Here is a 25,864-nt window from a genome sequence, read left to right on the forward strand (position 1 = left end):
ATTGATAATCTTGACTCTGTGTAGGCCTAGGCTTCTGTGTCTGTGTCTTAGGTTTTTTTTTAATATATTTATTGATTATGCTATTACAGTTGTCCTATTTCCCCCCCCCCCCACTCCACTCCATCCTGCCCACCCTCTCCCTCCCACATTTCCCCCCTATAGTTCATGTCCATGGGTCATACTTATAAGTTCTTTGGCTTCTACATTTCCTATACTATCCTTACCCTCCCCGTGTCTATTTTACACCTATCATCTATGCTACTTGTTCTCTGTACCTTTCCCCCCACTCTCCCCCTCCCACTCCCCTATTGACAACCCTCCATGTGATCTCCATTTCTGTGGTTCTGTTGCTGTTCTAGTTGTTTGCTTAGTTTGTTTTTGTTTTTGTTTTAGGTGTGGTAGTTAAAAACTGTGAGTTTGCTGTCATTTTTACTGTTCATATTTTTGATCTTCCTTTTCTTAGATAAATCCCTTTAACCTTTCATATAATAAAGGCTTGGTGATGATGAACTTCTTTAACTTGACCTTATCTGAGAAGCACTTTATCTGCCCTTCCATTCTAAATGATAGCTTTGCTGGATACAGTAATCTTGGATGTAGGTCCTTGCCTTCCATGACTTGGAATACTTCTTTCCAGACCCTTCTTGCCTGTAAGGTCTCTTTTGAGAAATCAGCTGACAGTCTTATGGGAACTCCTTTGTAGGTAACTGTGTCCTTATCTCTTGCTGCTTCTAAGATTCTCTCCTTATTTTTAATCTTGGGGAATGTAATTATGATGTGCCTTGGTGTGTTCCTCCTTGGCTCCAGCTTCTTTGGGACTCTCTGAGCTTCCTGGAAGTCTATTTCCTTTGTCAGATTAGGGAAGTTCTCCTTCATTATTTGTTCTAATAACTTTTCAATTTTTTGTTCTTCCTCTTCTCCTTCTGGTACCCCTATAATTGAGATGTTGGAACCTTTCAAGATATTCCGGAGGTTCCTAAGCCTCTCCTCATTTTTCTGAGTTCTTGTTTCTTCATTCTTTTCTGTTTGGATGTTTCTTTCTTTCTTCTGGTCCACACCGTTGATTTGAGTCCCAGTTTCCTTGCATCACTATTGATTCCCTGTACATTGTCCTTTGTTTCTCTTAGCATAGCCTTCATTTTCTCATCTAATTTGTGACCAAATTCAACCAATTCTGTGAGCATCCTAATTACCAGTGTTTTGAACTGTGCATCTGATAGGTTGGCTATCTGTTTGCTGCTTACTTGAATGATTTCTGGAGCTTTGAAGTGTTCTGTCATTTGGACCTTTTTTTTTTTTTGTCTTGGCGCGCCTATTATGTAAAGGGGCAGAGCCTTAGGCATTCACCAGGGTGGGGTACTGCTGGTTTCTGTGCTGTGATGCTGTATGTGGAGGGGGGACCGAGAAGGAGCAATGGCGCTTGCTCCACTCTGCCAGATTTCAGTCACTCCCTCTGCTACCCACAATCAAACTGGACCCCTCTGGTACTGATTCCTGAGTGATGGGCTTGTGCACGCTCTAAGCCACTGTGGGTCTCTCCAATGACCTCTGTGAGGCTAGGAGTTTCTCCTGCCGCCTCCTGAACACCCACATGTTTTCAATCAGAGGTTTGAGGCTTTATTTCCCGGAGCTGAAGCCCTGGGTGCGAGGTCTGTTTCACTCCCCCGCTGTTCCTTCCAGTTTATCTGTGCTCGAATGTGGGGTTGCGGGGTCTGCTATCAGTCGCACTGCCTGCCCCATTTGTTCCACAGTCCGCCAAGTCTCTGAGTCTGGCTGTGTCAACGTGAGTCCTGTCTGCCCCGGCTGCCCGTCTCCTCCCCTCCTACCAGTCTGGATGAATGTTTCTTCTTTATCTCCTTGGTTGTCAGACTTCTGTGCAGTTCAATTTTCTGTCAGTTCTGGTTGGTTTTGTTTCTAAATTTGTGTTGTCCTTTCAGCTGTGCGAAGAGGCGCAGTGTGTCTGCCTATGCCTCCATCTTGGTTTTTCATTCTCTTGAGCATCTTTTATATGTCTCTGGACCCTCTGTATGTCCTCCTTGGAGAAGTGTCTGTTCAAGTCCTTTGCCCATTTTTTAATTGGGTTGTTTGTCTTCTTAGAGTGGAGTCGTGTGAGTTCTTTATATATTTTGGAGATTAAACCTTTGTCTGAGGTATCATTGGCAAATATGGTTTCCCATATAGTTGGTTCTCTTTTTATTTTAATACTGTTTTCTTTAGCCGTGCAGAGCTTTTTATTTTGATGAGGTCCCATTTGTTTATTCTTTCCTTTATGTCCCTTGTTCTAGGGGACATATCAGTGAAAATACTGCTGAGTGAAATATCTGAGATTTTCCTGCCTATGTTCTTCCCTAGGAGTTTTATGGTGTTATGACTTATATACAGTTCGATTTTCTGTCAGTTCTGGTTGTTTTTCATTTTTAAATTTTTGTGGTCCTTCTTTTGATTGTGGGAGGAGGCACAGTGTGTCTCCCTATGCCTCCATCTTAGCCGGAAGCCTGATTACATGTTTTTCAAACATTCAGAATTAATGCACTGAGCTGGCTGGGGTTATTGTGGTTTTGATTGTATGCAGGATAGACCTGTCATGTTATGTGAAATTATGACCATGTTACTTTCTTTATTTGGAGACCAAGTAAGGTTTAAGAAAATGTTCATGAGTGTCAGATTGACAAGGTCTAGACTTGAGATGGTTAATTGTTTGTATCAGTTTGACTAGGGTGTACAGTATGCAAATTAACATTATTTCTGTGACAGTGTTTCCAGATGCAATCAGTATTTGAGTCTGCTCCTGAGTAAAACAGATTGCCTGCCAACGCAGTGTGGGTGGGTATCATCCAATCCCTTGAAAATCTAAGTAGAACAAAAAGGTAGAGAAAAGGGGGTGGGGATTTGCTCTCTCCTCCTGCCCTCAGCTGCAGCTTACACCATCAATTATTCCCTGGTTCTCAGAATGGTATCGATGACTTTTCTGAGTCTCCAACTTGCAGAGCAGATTGAGGGATTTCTTAGCCTGCATCATGAAGTGAGACAGTTCCTTAGAATAAATCTCATATTAGTTCCAGATCTCTGGAGCACCATGAATAACATAAGCAGCATATCCATATTTTGCATATAATGATATTTTCTTATCAATTGGCTCTGTTTATGAAACATCCCATTTTATCAATATGAATGCCACTTTCAGTTAAATCTGATGTCCTACCATTAGTCTAATGAGAACTTACATTGTATGATTGATATGTCCATGTTATATAGTTTCTATTCTATTTCTTTATATTAAAAACACATCTAACTTAATCAGCATGTAATTTTATTAATCAAATGAAAATTGGTTTTAAAAAGGTTTTGCTCTTGTAAATTCAATATAATTGCTGATATCTACCTTCCTATTACTATGTCACCTTTTGATTGACCTGTTTTGTTCTTTGAATTCCTTTTACATGCTTTCATTTGGGATAATAGACTTTTATTTTTCCATTTTACCTCTATTGATTGTTTTGTTATATTTAATTATTATTTCAGACATTACCCTACAGATGACAATATGTATCTTACCTTAATTAATTTGTTTTCTGCTGATAAGAACTTTGAGTATTTTAGCTTAATTTACCTCTTCTTACTTTTGAGTTACTGTTGTGCATTTCAACTCTACATGCCTCAAACTCTTCCTGGATCTATTTTTTTAACATAGTTATCATTAAGTCTGTTCATTTAGTTTATCTTATTACTACCATTATCCTTTTTGCATCTCTGTGTTGCCTTCTGATATTTTTTAATAACAGAATTGTTGACAACATATTTTTAGCTACATATTTATTTTATTGTACTACAAATATTTTATTTGAATACTGAATGCTAGATTATTGGTGGAGTGTTATTACATATATGTTTTTAAATATATTTTATTGATTATGCTATTTATAGTTGTCCCATTTTCCCCCCTTTATTCCTTTCCACTCTGTACACCCACTTTTAGTTCATGTCCATGGGTCATACATATAAGTTCTTTGGCTTCTACATTTCCTATACTATTATTTACCTCCCCCTGTCTATTTTCTACCTACCATTTATGCTATTTATTCCTTGTCCCTTTTCCCCACTTCTTACCCTCCCTTCCCCCATTCATAACCATCCATGTGATCTCCATTGCTGTTATCTGTTCCTGTTCTAGTTGTTTGCTTAGTTTGTTTTTGTTTTTGCTTTTTTTAGGTTCAGTTGTTGATAGTCATGAGTATGTTGTCATTTTACTATTCATATTTTTTTATCTTTTTCTTAGATAAGGTCCTTTAACATTTCATATAATAAGGGATTGGTGATGATGAACTCCCTTAACTTGACCTTGTCCGGGAAGCACTTTATCTGCCCTTCCATTCTAAATGATAGCTTTGCTGGATGGAGTAATCTTGCATAGCTTTGTCCTTGCCTCTCATGACTTTGAATACTTCTTTCCAGTCCCTTCTTGCCTGTAAAGTTTCTTTTGAGAAATCAGCCGATGGTCTTATGGGAACTCCTTTGAAGGTAACTGTCTCCTTTTCTCTTGCTGCTTTTAAGATTCTCCCTTATCTTTAATCTTGGGTAATGTAATATGATGTGCCTTGGTGTGCGCTTCTTGGGTCTAACTTCTTTGGGACTCTCTGAGCTTCCTTAATATATGTAAAGCATTGTTACCATAGCAAGTAACAGCTCCGTGTATGTTATTGGAATTTCAAAAATTTGTAACCATTATTCTCTTCATCTAAAGCTTTGGTGCATTTTTCTCTCTTTTGTTTCCTAGGCCTGATTTCATTTTGTCTTATTATTTTTCTTTTTTTTAATATATTTATTGATTATGCTATTACAGCTGTCCCATTTCCCCCCCCACTCCACTCCATCCTGCCCACCCCCCTCCCTCCCACATTCCCCCCCTATAGTTCATGTCCATGGGTCATACTTATAAGTTCTTTGGCTTCTACATTTCCTACACTATTATTACCCTCCCCCTGTCTATTTTCCACCTATCATCTATGCTACTTATTCTCTATACCTTTCCCCCCTCTCCCCCTCCCACTCCCTTAATGACAACCCTCATGTTCTAGTTGTTTGCCTAGTTTGCTCTCATTTTTGTTTTATGTGTGGCCGTTAATAACTGAGTTTGCTGTCATTTTTACTGTTCCTATTTTTGATCTTCTTTTTCTTAGGTAACTCCCTTTCACATTTCATATAATAAGGGCTTGGTGATGATGAACTTCTTTAACTTGACATTATCTGAGAAGCACTTTATCTTCCCTTCCATTCTAAGTGATAGCTTTGCTGGATACAGTAATCTTGGATGTAGGTCCTTGTGTTTAATCTTGGGTAATGTAATTATGATGTGCCTTGTTGTGTTCCTCCTTGGGTCCAGCTTCTTTGGGACTCTCTGAGCTTCCTGGACTTCCCGGAAGTCTATTTTCTTTGCCAGATTAGGGAAGTTCTCCTTCATTATTTGTTCAAATAAGTTTTCAATTTTTTGTTCTTCCTCTTCTCTTTCTGGCACCCCTATAATTCAGATGTTGGAATGTTTCAAGGTGTCCTGGAGGTTCCTAAGCCTTTCCTTATTTTTCCGAGTTCTTGTTTCTTCATTCTTTTCTGGTTGGATGTTTGTTTCTTACTTCTGGTCCACACCATTGATTTGAGTCCCAGTTTCCTTCTCATCACTATTGGTTCCCTGTACATTTTCCTTTGTTTCTCTTAGCATAGGCTTCATTTTTTCATCTGTTTTTTGAATAGATTCAACCAAGTCTGTGAGCATATTGATAACCAGTGCTTTGAACTGTGCATCCGATAGGTTGGCTATCTCTTCGTCGCTTAGTTGTATTTTTTCTGGAGCTTTGAAGTGTTCTGTCATTTGGGCCATTTTTTTTTTTTTTTGGTCTTGGCGCTTGTTACTTTAAGGGGTGGAGCCTTAGGTGTTCACTGGGGCGGGGTAACGCTGGTCCCTGTGCTGTGACGCAGTACGTGGGGGAGGGGCTGAGAGGGAGCAATGGCACCCGCCTCACTCTCCTCCGGATTTCAATCTTTCACTCCGCTACCCACAATCAAACTGAGCCACTCTGGTGCTGGTTCCCGAGTAAGAAGGCCTGTGCACACTCTAGGCCCCTGTGGGTCTCTCCAACAACCTCTCCTGTGAGGCTGGGAGTCTTCTCCTGCTGCCGCCCCAACCCCCACGGGCGTTTTCAATCAGAGGTTTGAGGCTTTATTTCCCGGAGCTGGAGCCCTGGGTTGCGCAGTCTGCTTTGCTCCCCGCCATTTGCCCGGTTTATCTGTGGGCGAATGTGGTGTCCCAGGGTGCTACCCTCTGCTCTGCCTGCCCCGTTCTCCGCCACTCTGAGTCTGGCCCTCTGGGTTTATCTGTGCAAATGTGGGGCCGCAGGGTCTTCTAGTGCTCAGACTGCCTGCGCCATTTGTCCCACACTCCGCCAGTCTCAGTCCCGCCACAGCCACGCGAGTCCTCTCCACCCAGGTGCCCGTCTCCGCCCCTCCTACCAGTCTGGATGAATGTTTATTTTCTATTTCCTTGGTGTTGGTCCCCCTTGCTGTTCGATTCTCTGTCAGTTCTGGTTGTGCGAGGAGGCGCAGTGTGTCTACCTATGCCGCCATCTTGGTTCTCCGTCTTATTATTTTTCTAAGTCCCACAGTAAAGAAATGTGTTCTGCGTACTTTTTATAAAAATAATTCTAGATATTCTCCTAACCAGTTTTCCAGTATTTAATCCCCTCTTCTGTTTCAATTATTGTAAAAATATTTCTTGAATTATCAATACCAATTATTTTTAGATCATTATTTTCTACTCTTAAATAAAAGTATTAGTTCTAATTGTTTCACAAACTGTGTGCTAAATATATGTAGATGTTCTTGAGTCTTTCTATTTCTGTTACTTTCATGGGATTTAGTCATTTGAACCTTTTTTGGTACACTTGTGAATTTTTTACTATATACTCAAAACTGTATGCAAATGTTAAAAGCTCTGAATGATGACTTATTCATACAAATAAGATTTGATTTAATCTGGCACACAGATACAGGCAGACATCCTTGATCAAAAGAAGAAATGAGGTTATTCATATATTTATTTTATTATTATTATTTGAGAAATGATCAATTCATTATGCTTATTCTTAGGGTGTATAATATCAGTGGTCTCAACTAAAAGCCTAGGTATTTAATCAGGCTCTTTCACTTAGACAAATCTTAGTTGTCAATTTTTGTCTTTAGATACTAGAAGAGAGCAAGAATTTCTTCTTAGATTCTTCATCAGTTTAGCTGTTGCTTTGTACTTGTGACCACAGGATTTCATTGCTTGATACTTAGGACTTATTAAATGTGTTCAGGGGGGAAAAACTCTGCAAAATGTCAGGCCTGTTAATCTCCATTTCCCTTTTATCCAGGATATTTTTCTATCTGAGAAAAGTCCTGGGTGCACTGATAAGTGTGGATTCCATTTTGTATCTCCCCGGCTCCATGAGAAAGAAGAAAGCAAAGCTCTACCACTTTCTGCAGGGATATTTACAATGCACTACATAAGAAAGAACAAGAGGTTTTAAGAGAATAGTTGTGGAGAATATGGTTCCTCCTCATAAGTATCCTTCCCTCCAAGACTGGATTCTCAAATCTAGTGCTATTTTGCTCTCTAATAACATCACGTAGTTTTTGTTAATGTTTTCGGGGCACATTATTTTTCAATGTCTTGTTAAGGATAAATTTACCCAGTTTCTGCTAATATAAATATCTTGCATTATCATTACACTGTTGTCAAAAGTAAAATGACAAACTAAAAAAACAGGTATTGGTGCATTAGTAATAACTAAAGTCCTGATTTATTTGTATTTTATTAGTTTTTCACTGACTTTTTTTTTTAATTACAGGTTCTAATCCAGGATACTACTATGTATTTACTCATGAAGTCTCCTTAGTTTTCTCTGGTCTTGATCATTTTACTGTCTTTCTTGTTTTTTATGTACTTAGTATGGAGGAATACTTGTCATATATTTTTTAAAGTTTTCCTCAATTTGAATTTGTCTCTCTCTTTTTTTTAAAGAATAGATTAAGGCTATGTATTTTGGGAAAGAATACAAGAATGATGAAGGACCTTCTAATCACATCTTATTAGGGGGTAAATGACATCAACATGATTTATAGTTATTAATATATTCCTTGGTAACTTGGTTAAGGTAAACTTTTCATGTGAAAGTATTATATTTGTTGTGTTATAATTCCCTCTTGGAAGTAATTCACTAAGATAGTCTACATCTAAAGAATAGAGAAGGATAAATAAGTTCCACTTGCAAGAAAAGGTATTTTCATATATTTTTTTGGAATTCTTCCATAAAGAAGATTTGTTCCTTCTCCCACACTTATTTATATCACTGCAAACTCATGTGAATAAATTTTACATTTTCTTTCAGACTCCCTCACTAATAGTTTGAAGAGTACTTCTAATTTGAAATTGTTTGAATAAATTTCAAATATTTTATTACCCAGTGATTTAGAACATGTATTTCAAAATAATCTGTGTCTAATTCAAAAACTATTATACCACTCCACATAAAGTGCAAGGAAGTTATGATCATATATTTCTAATTCATCCCACTCATCCACATACCATTTTGCTATACTTTTCACTTTACCATAAACACTCAACACATTATTACAATCACTGTCTCAGTCACTGTTATTTTAGAGCAACTAAAATGAGGATGGAGATTATATTTTACCTCCCTTTATTCCATTTTTGAAGCTCTTAATTTTTTTGAGAAATTTTAACTTTTTTATTTATACTATTTTTTCACTACTTTTTTTTATTGTTCAAGTACAGTTGTCTCAATTTTCCTCCCACCACCCCCACTGCCCCACCTATCCCCACCTCCCGCCCTTGATCCTACCCCTCTTTGGCTTTGTCCATGTGTCCTTTATACATGTTCTTTGACGACCCTTCCCCTTCTTTCCCCCATTAACCTCCTCCCCCATCCCTCTGGTTACTATCACTTTGTTCTTTATTTCAATGTCTCTGGTTATATTTTGCTTGCTTGTTTGTTTTGTTTATTAGATTCCACTTATAGGTGAGATCATATGGTATTTGTCTTTTACCACCTATTTTGTCAATAGGAAATTCTTTAACATTTCTTTATATGCAGATTTATTAGCAATACAGTCTTTCAGTTTTGGTCTGTTTTTATTTTTCTTTCATTTTTTCTATGTAGAATTTTAGATTGTGACTGTATTGTCTTTTTGCTTGTCTTGCTTCTGTGAGAAGTCAGGACAAATAGTTATTTGTGTTCATATGTAGTTAATATGCTTTTCCCCTTGAATGCCTTTATGATTTACTGTTTGCCTTGTTATTTTATCAGTTTTACATTGATGCACCTGGTTGTTTTCCCTCATCTTGTGTTCTCTGAGCTTCTTCAATCTATGTTTTGGCATTTCTCAATACTTTTGGAACATTATTAGCCATTCACTTCATAAACACAATTTGGAATTAGGTGTGTGTCTTTTTCTTTCACCAGACTAGGGAAGTTTTTGGTCATTATATCTTCAGATAGGTTCTAGATCCCTTACTCATCTCTTCTCCTTTTAGTATTCCCATGATGCAAATGTTGTTACACTTCAGGTTGTCCCAAAGGTTTCTTAAGCTCTCCTCATTCTTTGTAATTCTTTTTCCTTTTTGCTGTTCTGCTTGGATGTTTTTCTACCTTGTCTTCAAAATCACTGATTCGATGCTCTACTTAATCTAACCTACTGTTTATTCCTTCCAGTCTACTATATTCTAGATATTGCATTCTTTATTTCCGACTGGTCCTTTTTTATTGCTTCTACATCTTTTTTCATGCTCTTAAATATCCTCATAATCATTATACTCTAAACTCCATATCTGATAAATTGCTGGCCTCCTTTTCATTTAGTTCTTCTGGAGGATTCTCTTGTTCTTTCATTTGGGTCCTATTTATTTGTCTTCCAATTTTGGTTGCCTCTTTGTATTTGTTTCTATGTATTAGGTAGATCTGCAAAGACTCTGGTGCAAGTCTTTGTCTCACACTGATTGTGACTGGCCCTGGTCAATGTTTTTGGAGTTATCACCAATCCACAGCACGTGGCTCCCTCTGCTAGGCCTGTTTGTGTGCAGAAAGAACCTGGCTGTGCACCAAGGCTGGCTTTTACTAGCACAGACTCTGGGGGAAGATCAACTAATGTCTCAGAACTCCCATAGATCTGCCTTAGTTGTTAAAATAATCACTGATATAGCCTCACAGTGTACTGAGCAGCCCAGCTGAAGCTCCACAGGGTTGGTCAGAGTTATTCCTGAAGACAGGGCTATTGGTTCCCTTCAGGCTGATGCCACTTACAGGGGAATGCTTTGCCTAAGAAAGATGGCCTCTACAGTATGGGGAATGATTCAGCACAGGGATCCTAATGCTTATTCCTTCAGTTCTCTCCCCAGAGCCACCAAACCCAGTCTCTTGGACAGGTATTTTAAGCAAACTCATCCTGGTTGTCACATAACAGAATCAAAATTAATCAGAATATTAAGAGAACCTTTGATTTTTTTATAGATTGTCTCAAAATTTTATATATACACATTTTTTCTCATTTCTTTGCTCTTAAAATTTATAAAAGATAATGTTTTAGGATGATTAAATCTATTTTCTCAAAATGGATTAAAAACTTTACCAAAATTATCAATAGAAATATAACTTGTTTAAATAACCATTTTTCCTGAAATCATATTCATGACACAAATATATTTTAAGATCCTGTTTATTCAACAAATGCTACACAAATCTACATACTTGTTTAGTCAGTTGCATTGTATATGGAGTTTTTTTCCTGCCTTATATATTACTTCTTTAAATAGTATTTTTCAAATATTAATTCTTTTTTTTAATTCTCACCCTAGGACATGTTTACTGATTAATTTTTTTAGAGAGAGAGGAAGGGAGAAAGAGAGAAAGAAACATGTATGTGAGAGAGAAACATCTATTGGTTGCCCCCCCATGTGTGCCCCAAGTAGGGGTCAACCTACAGCTTAGGTATGTGCCCTGAGGGGGATGGAACCTGCAACTTTTTGGTGTATAGGATGACACTCCACCAACTGTGCCACCTATCCAGGGCTCAAATATAACTTTTAAAAATAACTAGTTTGTATAAAATGTCCTTTAAAATAACAATTATATTTTTAATAAACAAACATTCTCAAAGATGAGCATCAACACTATTGTAATGTTATAATTTCCTTTTAATTTTTTTAAAATAGAATGTGAACCAATGACTTGGTAGTATTACAACAAATATAAATGACTATTAGTTTTAAGTAGGTTATAAATGATTACAAAGAAGTATAGTAATAAACTTTGTATTGCATGCTACATTAAATATAATTCCAATGAAATATTTTAAAGTCTTGACCAACTAGAATTGAGTAACAAAAAATATAGAGTAAAAATTTAAACTCAATTTCTTTTACATATCCAGGGGAAAATAAAGTGAGATCAGAAAAATAGTCTATTGAAAAAAATAGAGAAAATTAATGTCTGTAGAGCAATGATTTCTGTGAAAATAAAGCTTGAAAGACATAAAGCTAAATATCAGAAACGAATGGTAAAAAAAAGGAGAAATTATGTATTGAAAGCTACTGTTGCACACACTGGTGTTATTAGGGAGTCCTTTGTTCATTTTCATTATATAGATAGTGCAATAGGATATTCATTTTTTTGAGAAAATAATTACCCTGTGGACCATAATCATGAAAGCTTTTTTTACTTGTTGGTTCCGTAAAGTGTAGATGAAAGGGTTCAAAAGTGGTGCAACTGAGGTATTCAGAACTGCAATTCCCTTAGAAAAAGCTATTCTTTCTTTGAATGATGGTTTAACATACATAAAAATGCAACTGCCATAAGAAAGAGATATCACAATCATATGAGAGGAACACGTTGAAAAAGCCTTCTTCCTCTGACTAGTTGAAGGGATTTTTAGAATGGTCAAGGCAATACAAGTATATGATGTTATCACCATTAACAATGTGACCACAAGAGTCACAAAAGCTGAAATGAATGCCATCATTTCAAGATTCTGTGTGTCTGTGCAGGAGATCTGGAGGAGAGGAGTAGTGTCACAGTAGAAGTGCTCAATAATATTGGAGGCACAAAATTCTAAGTCCAGGCCCATGACAAGTGGTGGAAAGATGATTAAAAACCCAGCAAGCCAACAACTGAGGACAAGCTGTATGCAGATTTTACTGTTCATGATGGTTGTGTAATGCAGGGGCTTGCAGATGGCAACATAGCGGTCATAGGACATAGCTGCCAGCAAGTAGAACTCAGATGCTCCAAAAAGGAAAGCAAAAAACACTTGAGTGATGCAACAATTATAGGAAATGGTTTTGTCCCCTGTTGCCATAACAACCAGCAATTTGGGAATGCATGTAGTAGTATAGGAAATTTCTAAAAAGGAAAAATTACGAAGGAAAAAATACATGGGGGTCTTGAGGTGAATATCCACCAGGCTGAGTGTGATGATGGTCAGATTGCCAGTGATGCTTAGCAAGTAAATGAGAAGCAGGAAGATAAATAACACAATTTTCCACTGTGGGTCATCAGTCAAACCTGCTAGGATAAACACTGTCACTCTTGTATGGTTTTCCATTACTGTTCTCCAACATTTGCTATGTCTAAATAGGAAATAAAGAAAGAAAATGATGATCTTGATGGAAAAATAACTAGTGTTGAAAGTAAAGTTAGCAAAGTGATGTTTCAGATAGAATTTATACAATGATCATATTTATGTTTTAAAGATGTGTTTGCCAGGAAAAAAATAGTTGAAACTTTAGTTTGCCATTGTACTACTAGAGAATAATCTGTATAGCAATAGTAATTGTTGATTGTTTTTATGTGATTGTTTTAATTAGAGGGATTAGAGAGAGTCTCAAAGCATAGAAAAATGCTTTTTCTCTCCTATTAATATGGAAGAGTTGGGGTGACTTGGCATTTCCTGTCCAAATAAAGAAGTTTGCACACTAGAACCAAAATGATGTCTTTAGAAGCTCATGTTTTGCCTTATATATGCATATACCACAAACCTAGCCAAAATCAATAAATAGAGCTAGTACACATTTTACTATTTTATTTAACTAATCAAATTCAAATGCCTGATTCCTGTCTCATCTACTTTCATGGTTAATTTGATCCAATTCCAGATAAGTGATTAAGAGGCACTGGAAAAATTTTATTTTCTGTCCTCAGTAGTACTTATATCTCCTCAATCTCTGTTACAATCCAGCACTTTCCACTTCGTTACCCCAAACAAAAGCAAGAATAGTCTGGCAATGTCAGGTTATAATTTTGAGAATGGACCAGGTAGAATACAGTGAGAAGTGAGAATAAGTAATATATTTATAGAAGCAGAGGAAAATATATAAATATGAATTCATGGAATTATATGAAACAGAAGTAAAGAGAAAGATAAAGACAAAAATAAAGCTTTATGGAACCCTACAGAGGTAAGGAAAGTTTTTGAGAGACAGGATAGTGAGTTTGAGGGGAAAAAAGGAAACATTAAAAAAATATGTTAGTAGGTAAAAATTATAAGGAGGAATATTTACCAGTGAAACTTCTCTTCAGCTGCTTGCATTTCTTATACTTACCTTTTTGTTCTTTGTCTAAAATACAGACTGAAAACATGAAGAGTTGTGAGATCAACATATCCTAAAAGAGAAGAGAATTATTTGCTAAATTTCAGACACATAATGAATCACAGAATAGTGTGACACAAATTTTAAGAGATATATATTTTATCATCATGAGAATATTCAAATATCTGGCTAACACACAATTGAAGGAATATTATAGATGGCTATTCTCAACATGAGGCATATATTGAGACAGATTGTTCTGGTTTGTACAGCTAGTAAATCGAACATCAGCATTGATTGAAAGAGTGTATTTTCCAAAGTTGCCCTCTTAACAGTACAACATCAGGTACAAATAATTATGGGCCAGATTATGGTGAATTTTTAAAATTAAAAAGTTTAAAGATATCACTAAGAAAAATTTCCTTTCTCAGTATCTTCATCATCAAACACATAAAACGGTTAAGGTCTTATGATGGTATTACATAAAGCAATGTTTTCTATATTGAGGATACCAAAATAATTATTTCTAATCCCTAACCCATGCATTATCATTAAAAAGGTATATAAAGAAATAAAATAAACTTATAAGGACAAACAAAAGCTGATTCCAATAATATCTAGATGAATTTACAGGAGGAAAGGTGGATTCAAAGAGGTTTTAAATATTAAAAAAAAAGAAAGAGAAAGTATTTCTTGGAAAGGAAGCAGCCTGGACAGAGATAAAGTGGAGTACACACATGATTTTCTTAAAGATAATGATTAGAGTTTTATTATCAAAATTATGTATATTTAATATATAGACATTACTGAGTGAAAACCAATTAGTTTTTCCCCTGGACATTCCTTTCACATTCAGATAATTGCAAACCAACCTATTACAAGTATTTTCCTCATTTACACAACTTACCTTAATGGCAACATTGCAGCAAGGCATATATTTAAATCACCCAAATAAAAATTTTGTGATATCTAAAATTGTAAAATAACAAATGTGCATTGTATTAAGCCAACAAGTTTGCTGAAATTTGTTACAACAGCAATAGAAAATGAATATTAAAAAAATTATGATGTCAAGTCATTTCTTTGTCAAATTTCAACAATTGTATTCACCAACTAACCTGCAACACACACTGTAAAATAAACAACAAAATTTATCAAATGAAACCATTAGAAGTTAGGATTATGAATGCAAATATGATTAGCTGTATTAGATACTATCAATACTAGATAGAGTCCAAAAAGAAAAAGGATTTCAGTACTAAACTTTCATTACAGTCTACTTGTCTCTTTTCACCATTTCCCTTAAGTTAAAATTTAAAAGGTTGGGGGAAATGAAGTAAAAGGTAAAAATAGAACAAATGTGAGATTAAATATATTTAACAGGAAATATTGTCATTACATTTTAGAAAAATTGTTTTCATCTTTTTTAGTGTACCAAGAACACCTAAAAACTGAAACACCTTTTTAAATAGATGGATACACAGATTTATCCAGACAAATCACATCTGCCTCAATATTTAGATCTTTCATATCAAGCTGAAGAGAGGACACCAATATCCCATTTTTCAAATGCATCTCCTCATATTCTACAATCTAAACTGTTTTTTATCACCTACTTTGTAAATAGTTTGATTAGCCATTTTATTACAGATTTTAAGATAGTGTGTTAAATTTCCCCATTATTTACTGAATACTCTTAAGTATTACACACTGTTCCATATAAAATTAATCAACACTTGATTCCAAGGAGTATTTATGCTTTCTATGCTCTAAAGGAAAATATCTAGAGATTACGAAGGCTTCTCATAAGGATATGAGATCCATGAACACCATTTCCAAAGCAAACCAATTTATATGTTACACAAGTGTTTTCCCCAGACACTAAATAATTTTAAAAAATAAATTTTTAAAAAATGAGTTTTTATTATGTCTCCAGATAACTCAGTATACATCTCCCTAATATATGTGAGACCTCCCATGCATTCATGCCTTAAAATCTCTGATACATAGAAAAATATTTGAAAGAAAAAGAAGTTTATTTTATTTCACTTAGCATAATGGTCTCCAGTTCCATCCATGCCAGGCAGGGAAAGACAAGTACCATATGATCTAACCTTTAAGTGGAACCTAATCAACAAAACAAACAACAAGCAAAATATAACCAGAGACATTGAAGTAAAGAACAAACTGACAGTAATCAGAGGGGAGGTGGGAGGGGATAATGGTGGGGGAAGGGGGAAGAGTTTTCAGGAAAACTATAAAGGACACATGGACAAAACCAAGGGGGAGCGACCAGGGGAGGGAGGTGGGGATGGCTGGGGTGGGGGGGAGTAAAGGGGGGGTAAATGCAGACAACTGTACTTGAACAACAATAATAATTAATTTTTAAAAGAATAACCTAAAAATATAAAGAAGTTTATTTTAGTCAGTAATAAAATGTGGGAATATGAGATGTACAATTTAGCCTGGTAGAAAATATTGTATCTGAGGCTAAATGTACCATTATTTTGTAATTCTCTAGACAGAGCTATTTTATTTTTACATGCCATTTGTTTCTATACTGAAAGCTGTGTTTCCTCAGGAAAGTGATATTATCTAAAGGATCTTAAACTGATTATTTTATAACTACACATTCTCCACCACTTTGTTGTTAAAGGAATATTCATCTATCTTTCTCTGCAGCTATCCTTCCTTGCTAGTGAAGACATGAGAATAGATTCTGCCCAAAGGATGTAAATGGAGATAATTTGTGCAATTTCCAGGGCTTATTCTTTGATAAAGTGTGTTTGACCACCTCTTCCTCTTTACTCCCTATCATTGTTGGAGTGGAGATGGGATAACAAGCCAGCCTGAGCCATGACTATGGGCCATTACACTAAGAATGGCAAATCAAAAAGAGCAAACGGGAACCAAGATGGCGGCGTAGGTAGACACACTGCGCCTCCTCGCACAACCAGAACTGACAGAGAATCGAACAGCAAGGGGGACCAACACCAAGGAAATAGAAAATAAACATACATCCAGACCGGTAGGAGGGGCGGAGACGGGCACCTGGGTGGAGAGGACTCGCGTGGCTGTGGCGGGACTGAGACTGGCGGAGTGTGGGACAAATGGCGCAGGCAGTCTGAGCACTAGCAGACCCTGCGGCCCCACATTTGCACAGATAAACCCAGAGGGCCGGACTCAGAGTGGCGGAGAACGGGGCAGGCAGAGCGGTGGGTAGCACCCTGCGGCACCACATTCGCCCACAGATAAACCGGACGAACGGCGGGCAGCGAAGCAGACCGCGCAACCCAGGGCTCCAGCTCGGGGAAATAAAGCCTCAAACCTCTGATTGAAAGCGCCCCTGGGGGTTGGGGCGGCAGCAGGAGAGACTCCCAGCCTCACAGGAGAGGTTGTTGGGGAGACCCACAGGGGCCTGGAGTGTGCACAGGCCCACTTACTCGGGCCAGCACCAGAGTGGCCCAGTTTGATTGTGGGTATCGGAGTGAAAGATTGAAATCCGGAAGAGAGTGAGGCGGGCGCCATTGCTCCCGCTCAGCCCCTCCCCCACGTACAGCGTCACAGCGCAGCAACCAGCATTACCCCGCCCCGGTGAACACCTAAGGCTCCGCCCCTTAAAGTAACAGATGCGCCAAGACAAACAAACAAACAAAAAAATGGCCCAAATGACAGAACACTTCAAAGCTCCAGAAAAAATACAACTAAGCGACGAAGAGATAGCCAACCTATCGGATGCACAGTTCAAAGCACTGGTTATCAATATGCTCACAGACTTGGTTGAATCTGTTCGAAAAACAGATGAAAAAATGAAGCCTATGCTAAGAGAAACAAAGGAAAATGTACAGGGAACCAATAGTGATGAGAAGGAAACTGGGACTCAAATCAATGGTATGGACCAGAAGGAAGAAACAAACATTCAACCAGAAAAGAATGAAGAAACAAGAACTTTGAAAAATGAGGAGAGGCTTAGGAACCTCCAGGACACCTTGAAACGTTCCAACATCCAAATTATAGGGGTGCCAGAAGGAGAAGAGGAAGAATAAAAAATTGAAAACTTATTTGAACAAATAATGGAGAACTTCCCTGATCTGGCAAAAGGAAATAGACTTCTGGGAAGTCCAGGAAGCTCAGAGTGTCCCAAAGAAGCTGGACCCAAGGAGGAACACAACAAGGCACATCATAATTACATTACCCAAGATTAAACGCAAGGACCTACATCCAAGATTACTGTGTCCAGCAAAGCTATCATTTAGAATGGAAGGGAAGATAAAGTGCTTCTCAGATAAGGTCAAGTTAAAGAAGCTCATCATCACCAAGCCCTTATTATATGAAATGTTAAAGGGAGTTACCTAAGAAAAAGAAGATCAAAAATAGGAACAGTAAAAATGACACAGTTATTAACGACCACACATAAAACAAAAACGAGAGCAAACTAGGCAAACAACTAGAACATGAGGGTTGGAATAAGTAGCATAGATGATAGGTGGAAAATAGACAGGGGGAGGGTAAGAATAGTGTAGGAAATGTAGAAGCCAAAGAACTTATAAGTATGACCCATGGACATGAACTATGGGGGGGGGATGTGGGAGGGAGGGGGGTGGGCAGGATGGAGTGGAGTGTGGGGGGGAAATGGGACAACTGTAATAGCATAATCAATAAATATATTTAAAAAAAAAAAAAAGAGCAAACGCACAGAGGTTCCTGACACCATGACAGGTTATACCATCAAAGAAACCCTAAGAATGTACCGAAGGGTGTTTTTCCTGTTTTTATTTGGTATTTTTAATGAATTAATATTTTTACAGTTCTTTTTAAAATTTATTGTTGTTCAATTACAGGTGTCCCAATTTTTCCCCTGTTGCTCTCCGCTGCTGCACCCACCCCTGACACCCACAGTTAATCGTCACCCTGTTGTCCATATCCATGGGTCATTTAAATATGTTCCTTGACTTGCCCCTTCCCCTTCTTTCCCCCATTATCCCCACCCACTCATCCCTCAGGCCACTGCCAGTTTGTTCTTTATTTCCATGTCTCTGGTTCTATTTTGCTCATTTGATTTCTTCCTTAAAAAAAAAAATTGTTGTTCAGGTAAGGGCAGTTGTCTCCATTTTCACCCCATCATAGCCTCCCGCCCCACTCATCCCCACCTCCTACCCTGGATGCTACCTCCTTTGGCTTTGTCCATGTGTCCTTTATATATGTTCCTCAGTGACCATTCCCTTATTTTCCCCTATTATTCCTCTTCCCCTTCCCCTCTGGGTACTGTCAGTTTGTTTTCTATTTCTATGTCACTGGTTATATTTTGTTTGCTTGTTTGATTTGTTGATTAGGTTTCACTTATAGGTGAGATCATATGGCATGTGTCTTTCACCATCTGGCTTATTTCACTCAGCATAATGCTCTCCAGTTCCATCCATCCTGTCATGAAGGGTAGGAGCTCCTTCTTCCTTTTGGCTGCGTAGCATTCCATTGTGTAAATGTACCACAGTTTTTTGATCCATTCATTTACAGATGAGTACTTAGGGTGCTTCCAGCACTTGGATATTATAAATTGTGCTGTTATGAACATTAAAATGCATAGGTTCTTTTGAATTTGTGTTTCAGGATTCTTAGGGTATAATCCCAGCAGTGGAATTGCTGGGTCAAAAGGCAGTTCCATTTCTAGTTTTCTGAGGAAATTCCATACTGTTTTCCACAGTGGCTGCACCAGTCTGCCTTCCCACCAACAGTGCACTAGGGTTCCCTTTTCTCCCAACCTCACCAGCACTGGTTTGTTGATTTGTTCATGATGGCCATTCTGACCAGTGTGTAGTGGTATCTCAATGTGGTTTTAATTTGCATCTCTCTGATGGCTAGTGATGCTGAGCATCCTTTCATATGTCTATGGATTCTCTATATGTCCTCCTTGGAGAAGTGTCTGTTCAGGTCTTTTGCCCATTTTTTAAATTGGATTGCCTGTCTTCCTGGTGTTGAGTTGTATTAGTTCTTTATATATTTTGGAGATCAAACCCTTACCTGAGGTATCATGGGCAAAAATGTTTTCCTATACTGTTGAATTCCTTTTCATTTTGATGATGCTTTCTTTAGCCATGCAGAAGCTTTTTAGTTTGATGTATTCCCATTTTTTTATTTTTTCTTTTATGTTGCTTGCCCTAGGAGACATATCAGTGAAAATATTATTGCATGGGGTATCTGAAACTTTCTTACCTATGTTTTTCCCTAGGACTTTTATGGAGTCATGACTTGCATTTAAGTCTTTTATCCATCTTGAGTTTATTTTTATGTATGGCATAAATTGGCGGTCTGGTTTCATTTTTTGCATGTACCTGTCCAGATCTCCCAGCACCATTTATTGAAGAAGGTATTTTTATTCTACTTTAGGCTCCTGCCCTCTAACACACCAGCTGAACATTTAAATGAGAAAATAAACATATTTTTTGTGAACTGCTGTCATAGTTATCTTTTTCATACTCTACCAAATCTATGTTATCAAAATCTGGGAAGGGCCTGAACTTAGAGTCTACCAGGTTATCCCACCACCATTTCATAGGTACTGACAGAGGAGACGAGTATCCTGGGTCTGTGACAACTTTATTACTCACTAACATAACAGGAAGCAGGAGCTTCACATTCTCGTTCCCTTTTCCTTTAAATTAAGAACAGACAGTAACCAGAGGGGATGTGGGAGGGTACAAGGAGGGGGTAGGGGAGAAGGGGGAAGGGTTTTCAGGAACATCTGTAAAGGACACATGGGGAAAATCAAGGGGGTGGGATCAGGGGTGAGAGGTGGGAATGGCTGGGGTGGGGGAGTGGTAGAGAGGCAATAGAGACAACTGTACTTGAATGACAATAAAAAAAATTCTATGGGGAAAGAGGATGGCTACTGGATGTTGTTTATGGCTGAGAAACCCTGAGGTTTGGGAATTCACAGTTTTTAAAAGGGGAAAAAAATTGCCCTAGTCTTTCCAAATTAGAAGACAACGTCTTTAGTATAATGGTCTGAAAGGAAAAAAAAAAAAAAACTGACAAAGCTGTTTACTACAAAACATTCTTTTTTATAACTTGATGTTTATTTTTTAATTTTTAAAGTTATTTTTATCTTCCCCTGAGGACACTTTTTCACTGCTTTTTTTTTTGTACAGAGAGAGGAAGGTGGAGAGAGAGAGAGAGAGAGAAACACCAAACGGTTGCCTCCTGGATGCTACCGGAACAGAAATCAAACCCGCAACCTAGTTATGTGCCCTGACCAGGAATTGAATCCGCAACCTTTCAGTGCATGGGATAGCATTTAAACCAACAGAGCCACACAAGCCAGAGCTATTTTATAATTTTTAATTGAATTTATTAGGGTGACATTGAATAATAAAATTATATAATGTTCAAGTTCAATTCTATAATGATACATCATCATGATTGTATTGATGTTCATAACCTCAAGTCAAGCCTCTTTCCATCACTATTTTATGTTGTCTTTGGAGAAGTGTCTATTCCAGTCCTTTGACCATTTTTGATTGGATTGTCTGTTTTGTTGCTGTTATGTTGTTTGTGTTCTTCATAAATTTTGCATATTAACCCCTTATCAGATGTATCATTGGTGAATATGTTCTCCCAATTCCATGAGTTGTCTTTTCATTTTATTGATGGTTTTCTTTGGGTTTTTTTTTTTTGCATTTTTAATTGTTGTTCAAATACAGTTGTCCCCAGTTTTCCCCATTACTCTCCCCTGCCCTACCCACCCTCACCTCCCACATTCAATTCCCCCCACCATTGTCCATGTCCATGGGTCCTTTGTACATGTTTTTTGACTTGACCCTTTTCCTTCTTTCCACCTTTATCCCTCTTGCCCCACTCTGGTTATTGTCAGTTTGTTCTTTATTTCCATGTCTCTAGTTCTATTGCTTACTTTCCTTTTAGTGCAAAAAGTTATTTAGTTTCAGTAGTCTCATTTGTTTATTTTCTTTTGTTTTCCATGCCTGCACAGATATACCAGAAAAAAATATTTCTGCGAGATATGTCCAAGATTTTACTGCCTATGTTTCTTCTGGGAGTTTTAAGATTTCAAGTCTTACATTTAAGTCTTTGATCCATTTTGAGTTTATTCTTGTTCATAGTGTAAAAACATTGAGTTTCTGACCTATATCATTTTCCGTCTCCTTGAAGGACTTCTTTTAATTTTTTGTAGGGCAGACCTGCTAATGATAAATTCGCTGTTTTTGTTTTTCTGAGAAAGTGTTTACTTCTCCTTCACTCTTAAAGGATAATTTTTCCAAGTATAGGTATCTATGATGATGGCTTTCTTCATTTACCATTTTATTTTTTTAAGATTTTATTTATTTACTTTTAGAGAGAGGGGAAGGGAGGGAGAAAGAAAGAGAGAAACATCAATGTGCAAGAGAGACATCAATTGAACAGATTCATAGTACATTTTTCTAACATCATTTATACAAATAGACTGTATTACTGCTTTTTATGTTCTTGCCTCTTTTCTCAAATATCAATTGACATTAAAGGCATTGGTTTATTTTTTTCTGTTCCATTCCCCTATATTTATGTTTTTATGACAGTATCATGCTGTTTTACATACTATGGCCTTGTAGTATAGCGTGATATCAGGTTGCATGACTCCTCCAACCTTGTTCTTCTTTCTCAAGATTGCTGAAGCTATTTGGGATCTTTTGTGTTTCCATATAAGTTTTTGGAATATTTGTTATAGTTCTGTGAAATATGTGATTGGTGTCTTGATAAGAATTGTGTTGAATCCATAGATTGCTTTAGGAGTATGGACATTTTAATAATCTTAATTCTTCCTATCCATTAACGTGGTATATTCTTTCACTTATTCATATCTTCCTCAATTTCTTTCTTCAGTGTCTTTTAATTGTATGAGTACAGGCCTTTGACCTAATTGGTTAAGTTAATTTCTATGTGCCTACTTTTTTGTTGAAATAGTTATGGGGATTGTTTTCTTAGTTTTTCATTCTGATAAATCATTATTGGTATATAAATATGCCAATGGTTTCTGATTATTAATTTTGTGTACTGCTATTTTACTAAGTTAATTTAACAGTTTCAGTAATTTTTTTGTGGAGTCTTTAGGGTTTTCTACATACAGTATCAAGTCATCTGCAAATAATGACAGTTTAACTTCTTTCTTTCCTATTTGGGTGCCTTTTATTTCTTCTTTTCTGATTACTGTGGCTAGAATTTCCAGTACTATGTTGAATAAGAGTCATGAAAGCAGACATCCCTGTCTTGTTCCTGATCTTAAGGGAAACACTTTTAGTTATTCTTTCTTGAATAATATTGGTTTGTCATATATGACCTTTATTATGTTGAGGTGTGTTCGCACTGTTACTACTTTGCTGAAAGTTTGTCATAAATGAGTGCTGAATTTTATCAAATTCTTTTTTTGCATCTATTGAAACGATCGTGTGATTTTTATCCTTAATTTTATTTATGTAGTGTAGCACATTAATTTGTGAATATTGTACCAACATTGCATTCCAAAAAGAAATACAACTTGATCATGGTATGTGATTTTTTAAATGTGTTGCTGTATTCATTTTGCTAATATTTGGTTGAGGATTTTTGCATCTATGTTCATCGGGGATTTGGCATATAATTTTCTTCTTTTGTAGTGTATTTATCTAGTTTTGAAATTAGAATAACTCTGTCCTTGTATAATGAGCTTGGGAGCCTTCCCTTCTCTGGAATTTTTTGGAATAGTTAGAGAAGGGTAGATGTATGGTCCTTGAATCTTTAGTAATTTGCCATTGAATTCATATTATTCAGAACTTTTGTTTCTGGGATTTGTTTGATTACTGCTTCAATTTCATTAGTTATAATCTATTCAGACTTTCTGATTTGTCCTGATTCAGTTTTGAAAGATTGTATATTTCTAGAAATTTATCTCTTCTCCCAGATTGTCCAAAGTGTTGGCCTATATTTGTTCATAATATTTTTTTATAATGCTTTGTATTTCTTTAGTGTCACTTGTTACTTCTCCTATTTCATTTCTCATTTTATTTATTTTGAGCTTCTCTCGTTTTTTCTTGTTGAGTCTGGTTAAAGGTTTCTCAATCTTGTTTGTCTTTTCAAAGAACCAACTTTTGGTTTCATGATCTTTTGTATTTTTTTAGACTTTATTTTGTTTATTTCTGCTCTGATCTCTAGTGTTTTATTTCTTCTCCTCACTTTGGGCTTTATTTGCTGTTCTTTTTCTAGTTCCTTTAAGTTTATTTTTAATAGGTTTTATTTATTTTATTTAGAGAGAGGGGAAGGTAGGGAGAAAAAAAGGGAGAGAAACATTAATCAGTTGCCTCTGCACATGCCCCAGCTGGGGACCAGGCCCACAACCCAGGCATGTGCCCTGAGCAGGAGTTGAACTGGTGACTTTTCACTTAGCAGGATGATGCCCAACCAACTCAGCCATGCCGGCTAGGGCTAGCTCCTCTAAGTTTAAATTTGGATTTTTTATTTTATATTTTTCTTGTTTCTTGAGGTAGACCTTTAATGCTACAAATTTTCCTCTTAGGACTGCTTTCTCTATGCCCCCATAGATTTTAGGTTGTTGTGTTCTCATTTTCATTTGTTTCAAGGTATCTTTTGATTTATTCCTTGATTTCATTGTTAACCCATTCATTGTTTAGAAACATGCCTTTATTTAGCCTCCATTTCTTTTACGTTTTTCAGTTTTTTTCTTGTGATTGATTTTTATTTTCATAACATTATGCTCAGAGAAGATGCTTGATATGATTCTAATCTTTTAAATTTATAGAGATTTGTTTTGTGTTTCAACATGTGTTCTGTTCAACAAAAAGTTCCAGGTGCACTTGAAAAGAATGTATATTCTGCTCCTCTGGGGTAAAATTCTCTGAAGATATCAATTAAATCCATCTTATCTATTATGTCAGTTAAGGCTGCTGTTTCCTTGTTGATTTTCTGTCCGGAAGACCTATCCATTGATGACAATGGGGTGTTAAAGTCCCACACTATGACTGAATTACTGTTGATCTCTTTATGTTCATCAAGATTTGCTTTTTATATTTAGGTATTCCTAGGTTGGGTGCATACATATTTACAAGTGTTATATCCTCTTTTTGAGTTGCTCCCTTTATCATTATGTAGTGTCCTTCATTTTCTCTTACTAGTACCTTTGTTTTAAAGATTATTTTGTCTCATATAAGTATTGCTACCCCAGCTTTATTTTCATTTCCATTTGAGTAAAATATCTTTTCTACCCCTTTACTTTTAGTTGCTGTGTATTTTTTGTAGTGCCATGGGTCTCTTGTAGACAGCATATATATGGGTCTTGTTTTCTTATCTACTCAGTTACCCTATGTCTTTTGATTGGAACATTTAGGCCATTTACATTTAAAGTGATTACTGATAGGTACATATCTATTGCCATTTTATTCTTTTTAAAAAAATTTTTATTGTTGTTCAAGTATAGTTGTCTCCATTTTCCCCCCTCCCCAACCCCCACTTCCCACCCTTGATTCTACTCTCCTTTTGTTTTGTCCCTGTGTCCTTTATACATATTCCTTGTTTTGTCCATGTTTTGTCCTTTATACACATTCCTTGATGGCCCTTCTCCTATTTTCCCCATTATCCCTCACCCCACTCCTCTCTGGTTACTGTCAGTTTGTTCTTTATTTCAGTGTCTCTGGTTGTATTTTTCTTGCTTGTTTGTTTGGAGTCCGGAGGGTATCCCAACCTGTTGCCTATGCAGGGGAGTACTCCACCCAAGAAAAATAGTGTCTGCGGTGTGGGAGAAGAATTCAGCTCAGGGATCCTGGCAGCTCTCCCTTTAGCTCTTTCCCCAGACCCACAGACACCACTGTTTCCCCACACAACTCTAGTCTGCCCCACCCTCACTCCACTGGTACTCAGGGTGAGTGGCTGTGAAAGATATTTTGTGCATTTGTCTTATAAGAGGACACCTGTGTCTAGCAGACTCTCTTCTGTTCCTGGTGGACAGAATCCCCACTTATTTTCTCTGCCAGATATTATATGGGTACCTCTTCCCAACTCTGGTGCTCTGGGCTGGGGAGCCAGGCTTGCAGTTGAGACTCCACACTTCTAGGGGGAACCTTTGCAGCTGAGATAACTCTCCAGAAACTTAGTTACTGCCTGTGGGAGTCAGGCCAGTCCTTTTTGCATCTTTGTCCTTCATACATGTCGCAATATGGCCACTTGTGTAAATCTTTGGTTATAAGACATCTG

At 37.0% G+C, this 25,864-nt stretch overlaps 1 protein-coding gene across 2 annotated transcripts; it reads right to left on the reverse strand.

The window, feature by feature from the left end:
* Positions 1-11,464: 11,464 nt before the first annotated feature.
* LOC112318422 (olfactory receptor 6C74) lies at positions 11,465-15,291 on the reverse strand. Of its 2 annotated transcripts, none has more exons than XM_024575671.3 (3): positions 15,253-15,291; positions 13,649-13,709; positions 11,465-12,676 (listed from the first exon to the last, which is right to left on the reverse strand). In XM_024575671.3, the coding sequence occupies exon 3, from the start codon at positions 12,649-12,651 to the stop codon at positions 11,713-11,715; it is 939 nt and encodes a 312-aa protein (XP_024431439.2). In that variant the 5' UTR covers positions 12,652-12,676; positions 13,649-13,709; positions 15,253-15,291; the 3' UTR covers positions 11,465-11,712. The 2 variants fall into 2 exon arrangements, with proteins under 2 accessions (XP_024431439.2, XP_053776709.1); XM_053920734.1 differs by lacking the exon at positions 15,253-15,291 and adding an exon at positions 14,544-14,593.
* Positions 15,292-25,864: the final 10,573 nt, after the last annotated feature.

This window comes from Desmodus rotundus, chromosome 3 (assembly GCF_022682495.2).
Source record: "Desmodus rotundus isolate HL8 chromosome 3, HLdesRot8A.1, whole genome shotgun sequence".
Lineage (NCBI taxonomy): Eukaryota > Metazoa > Chordata > Mammalia > Chiroptera > Phyllostomidae > Desmodus > Desmodus rotundus.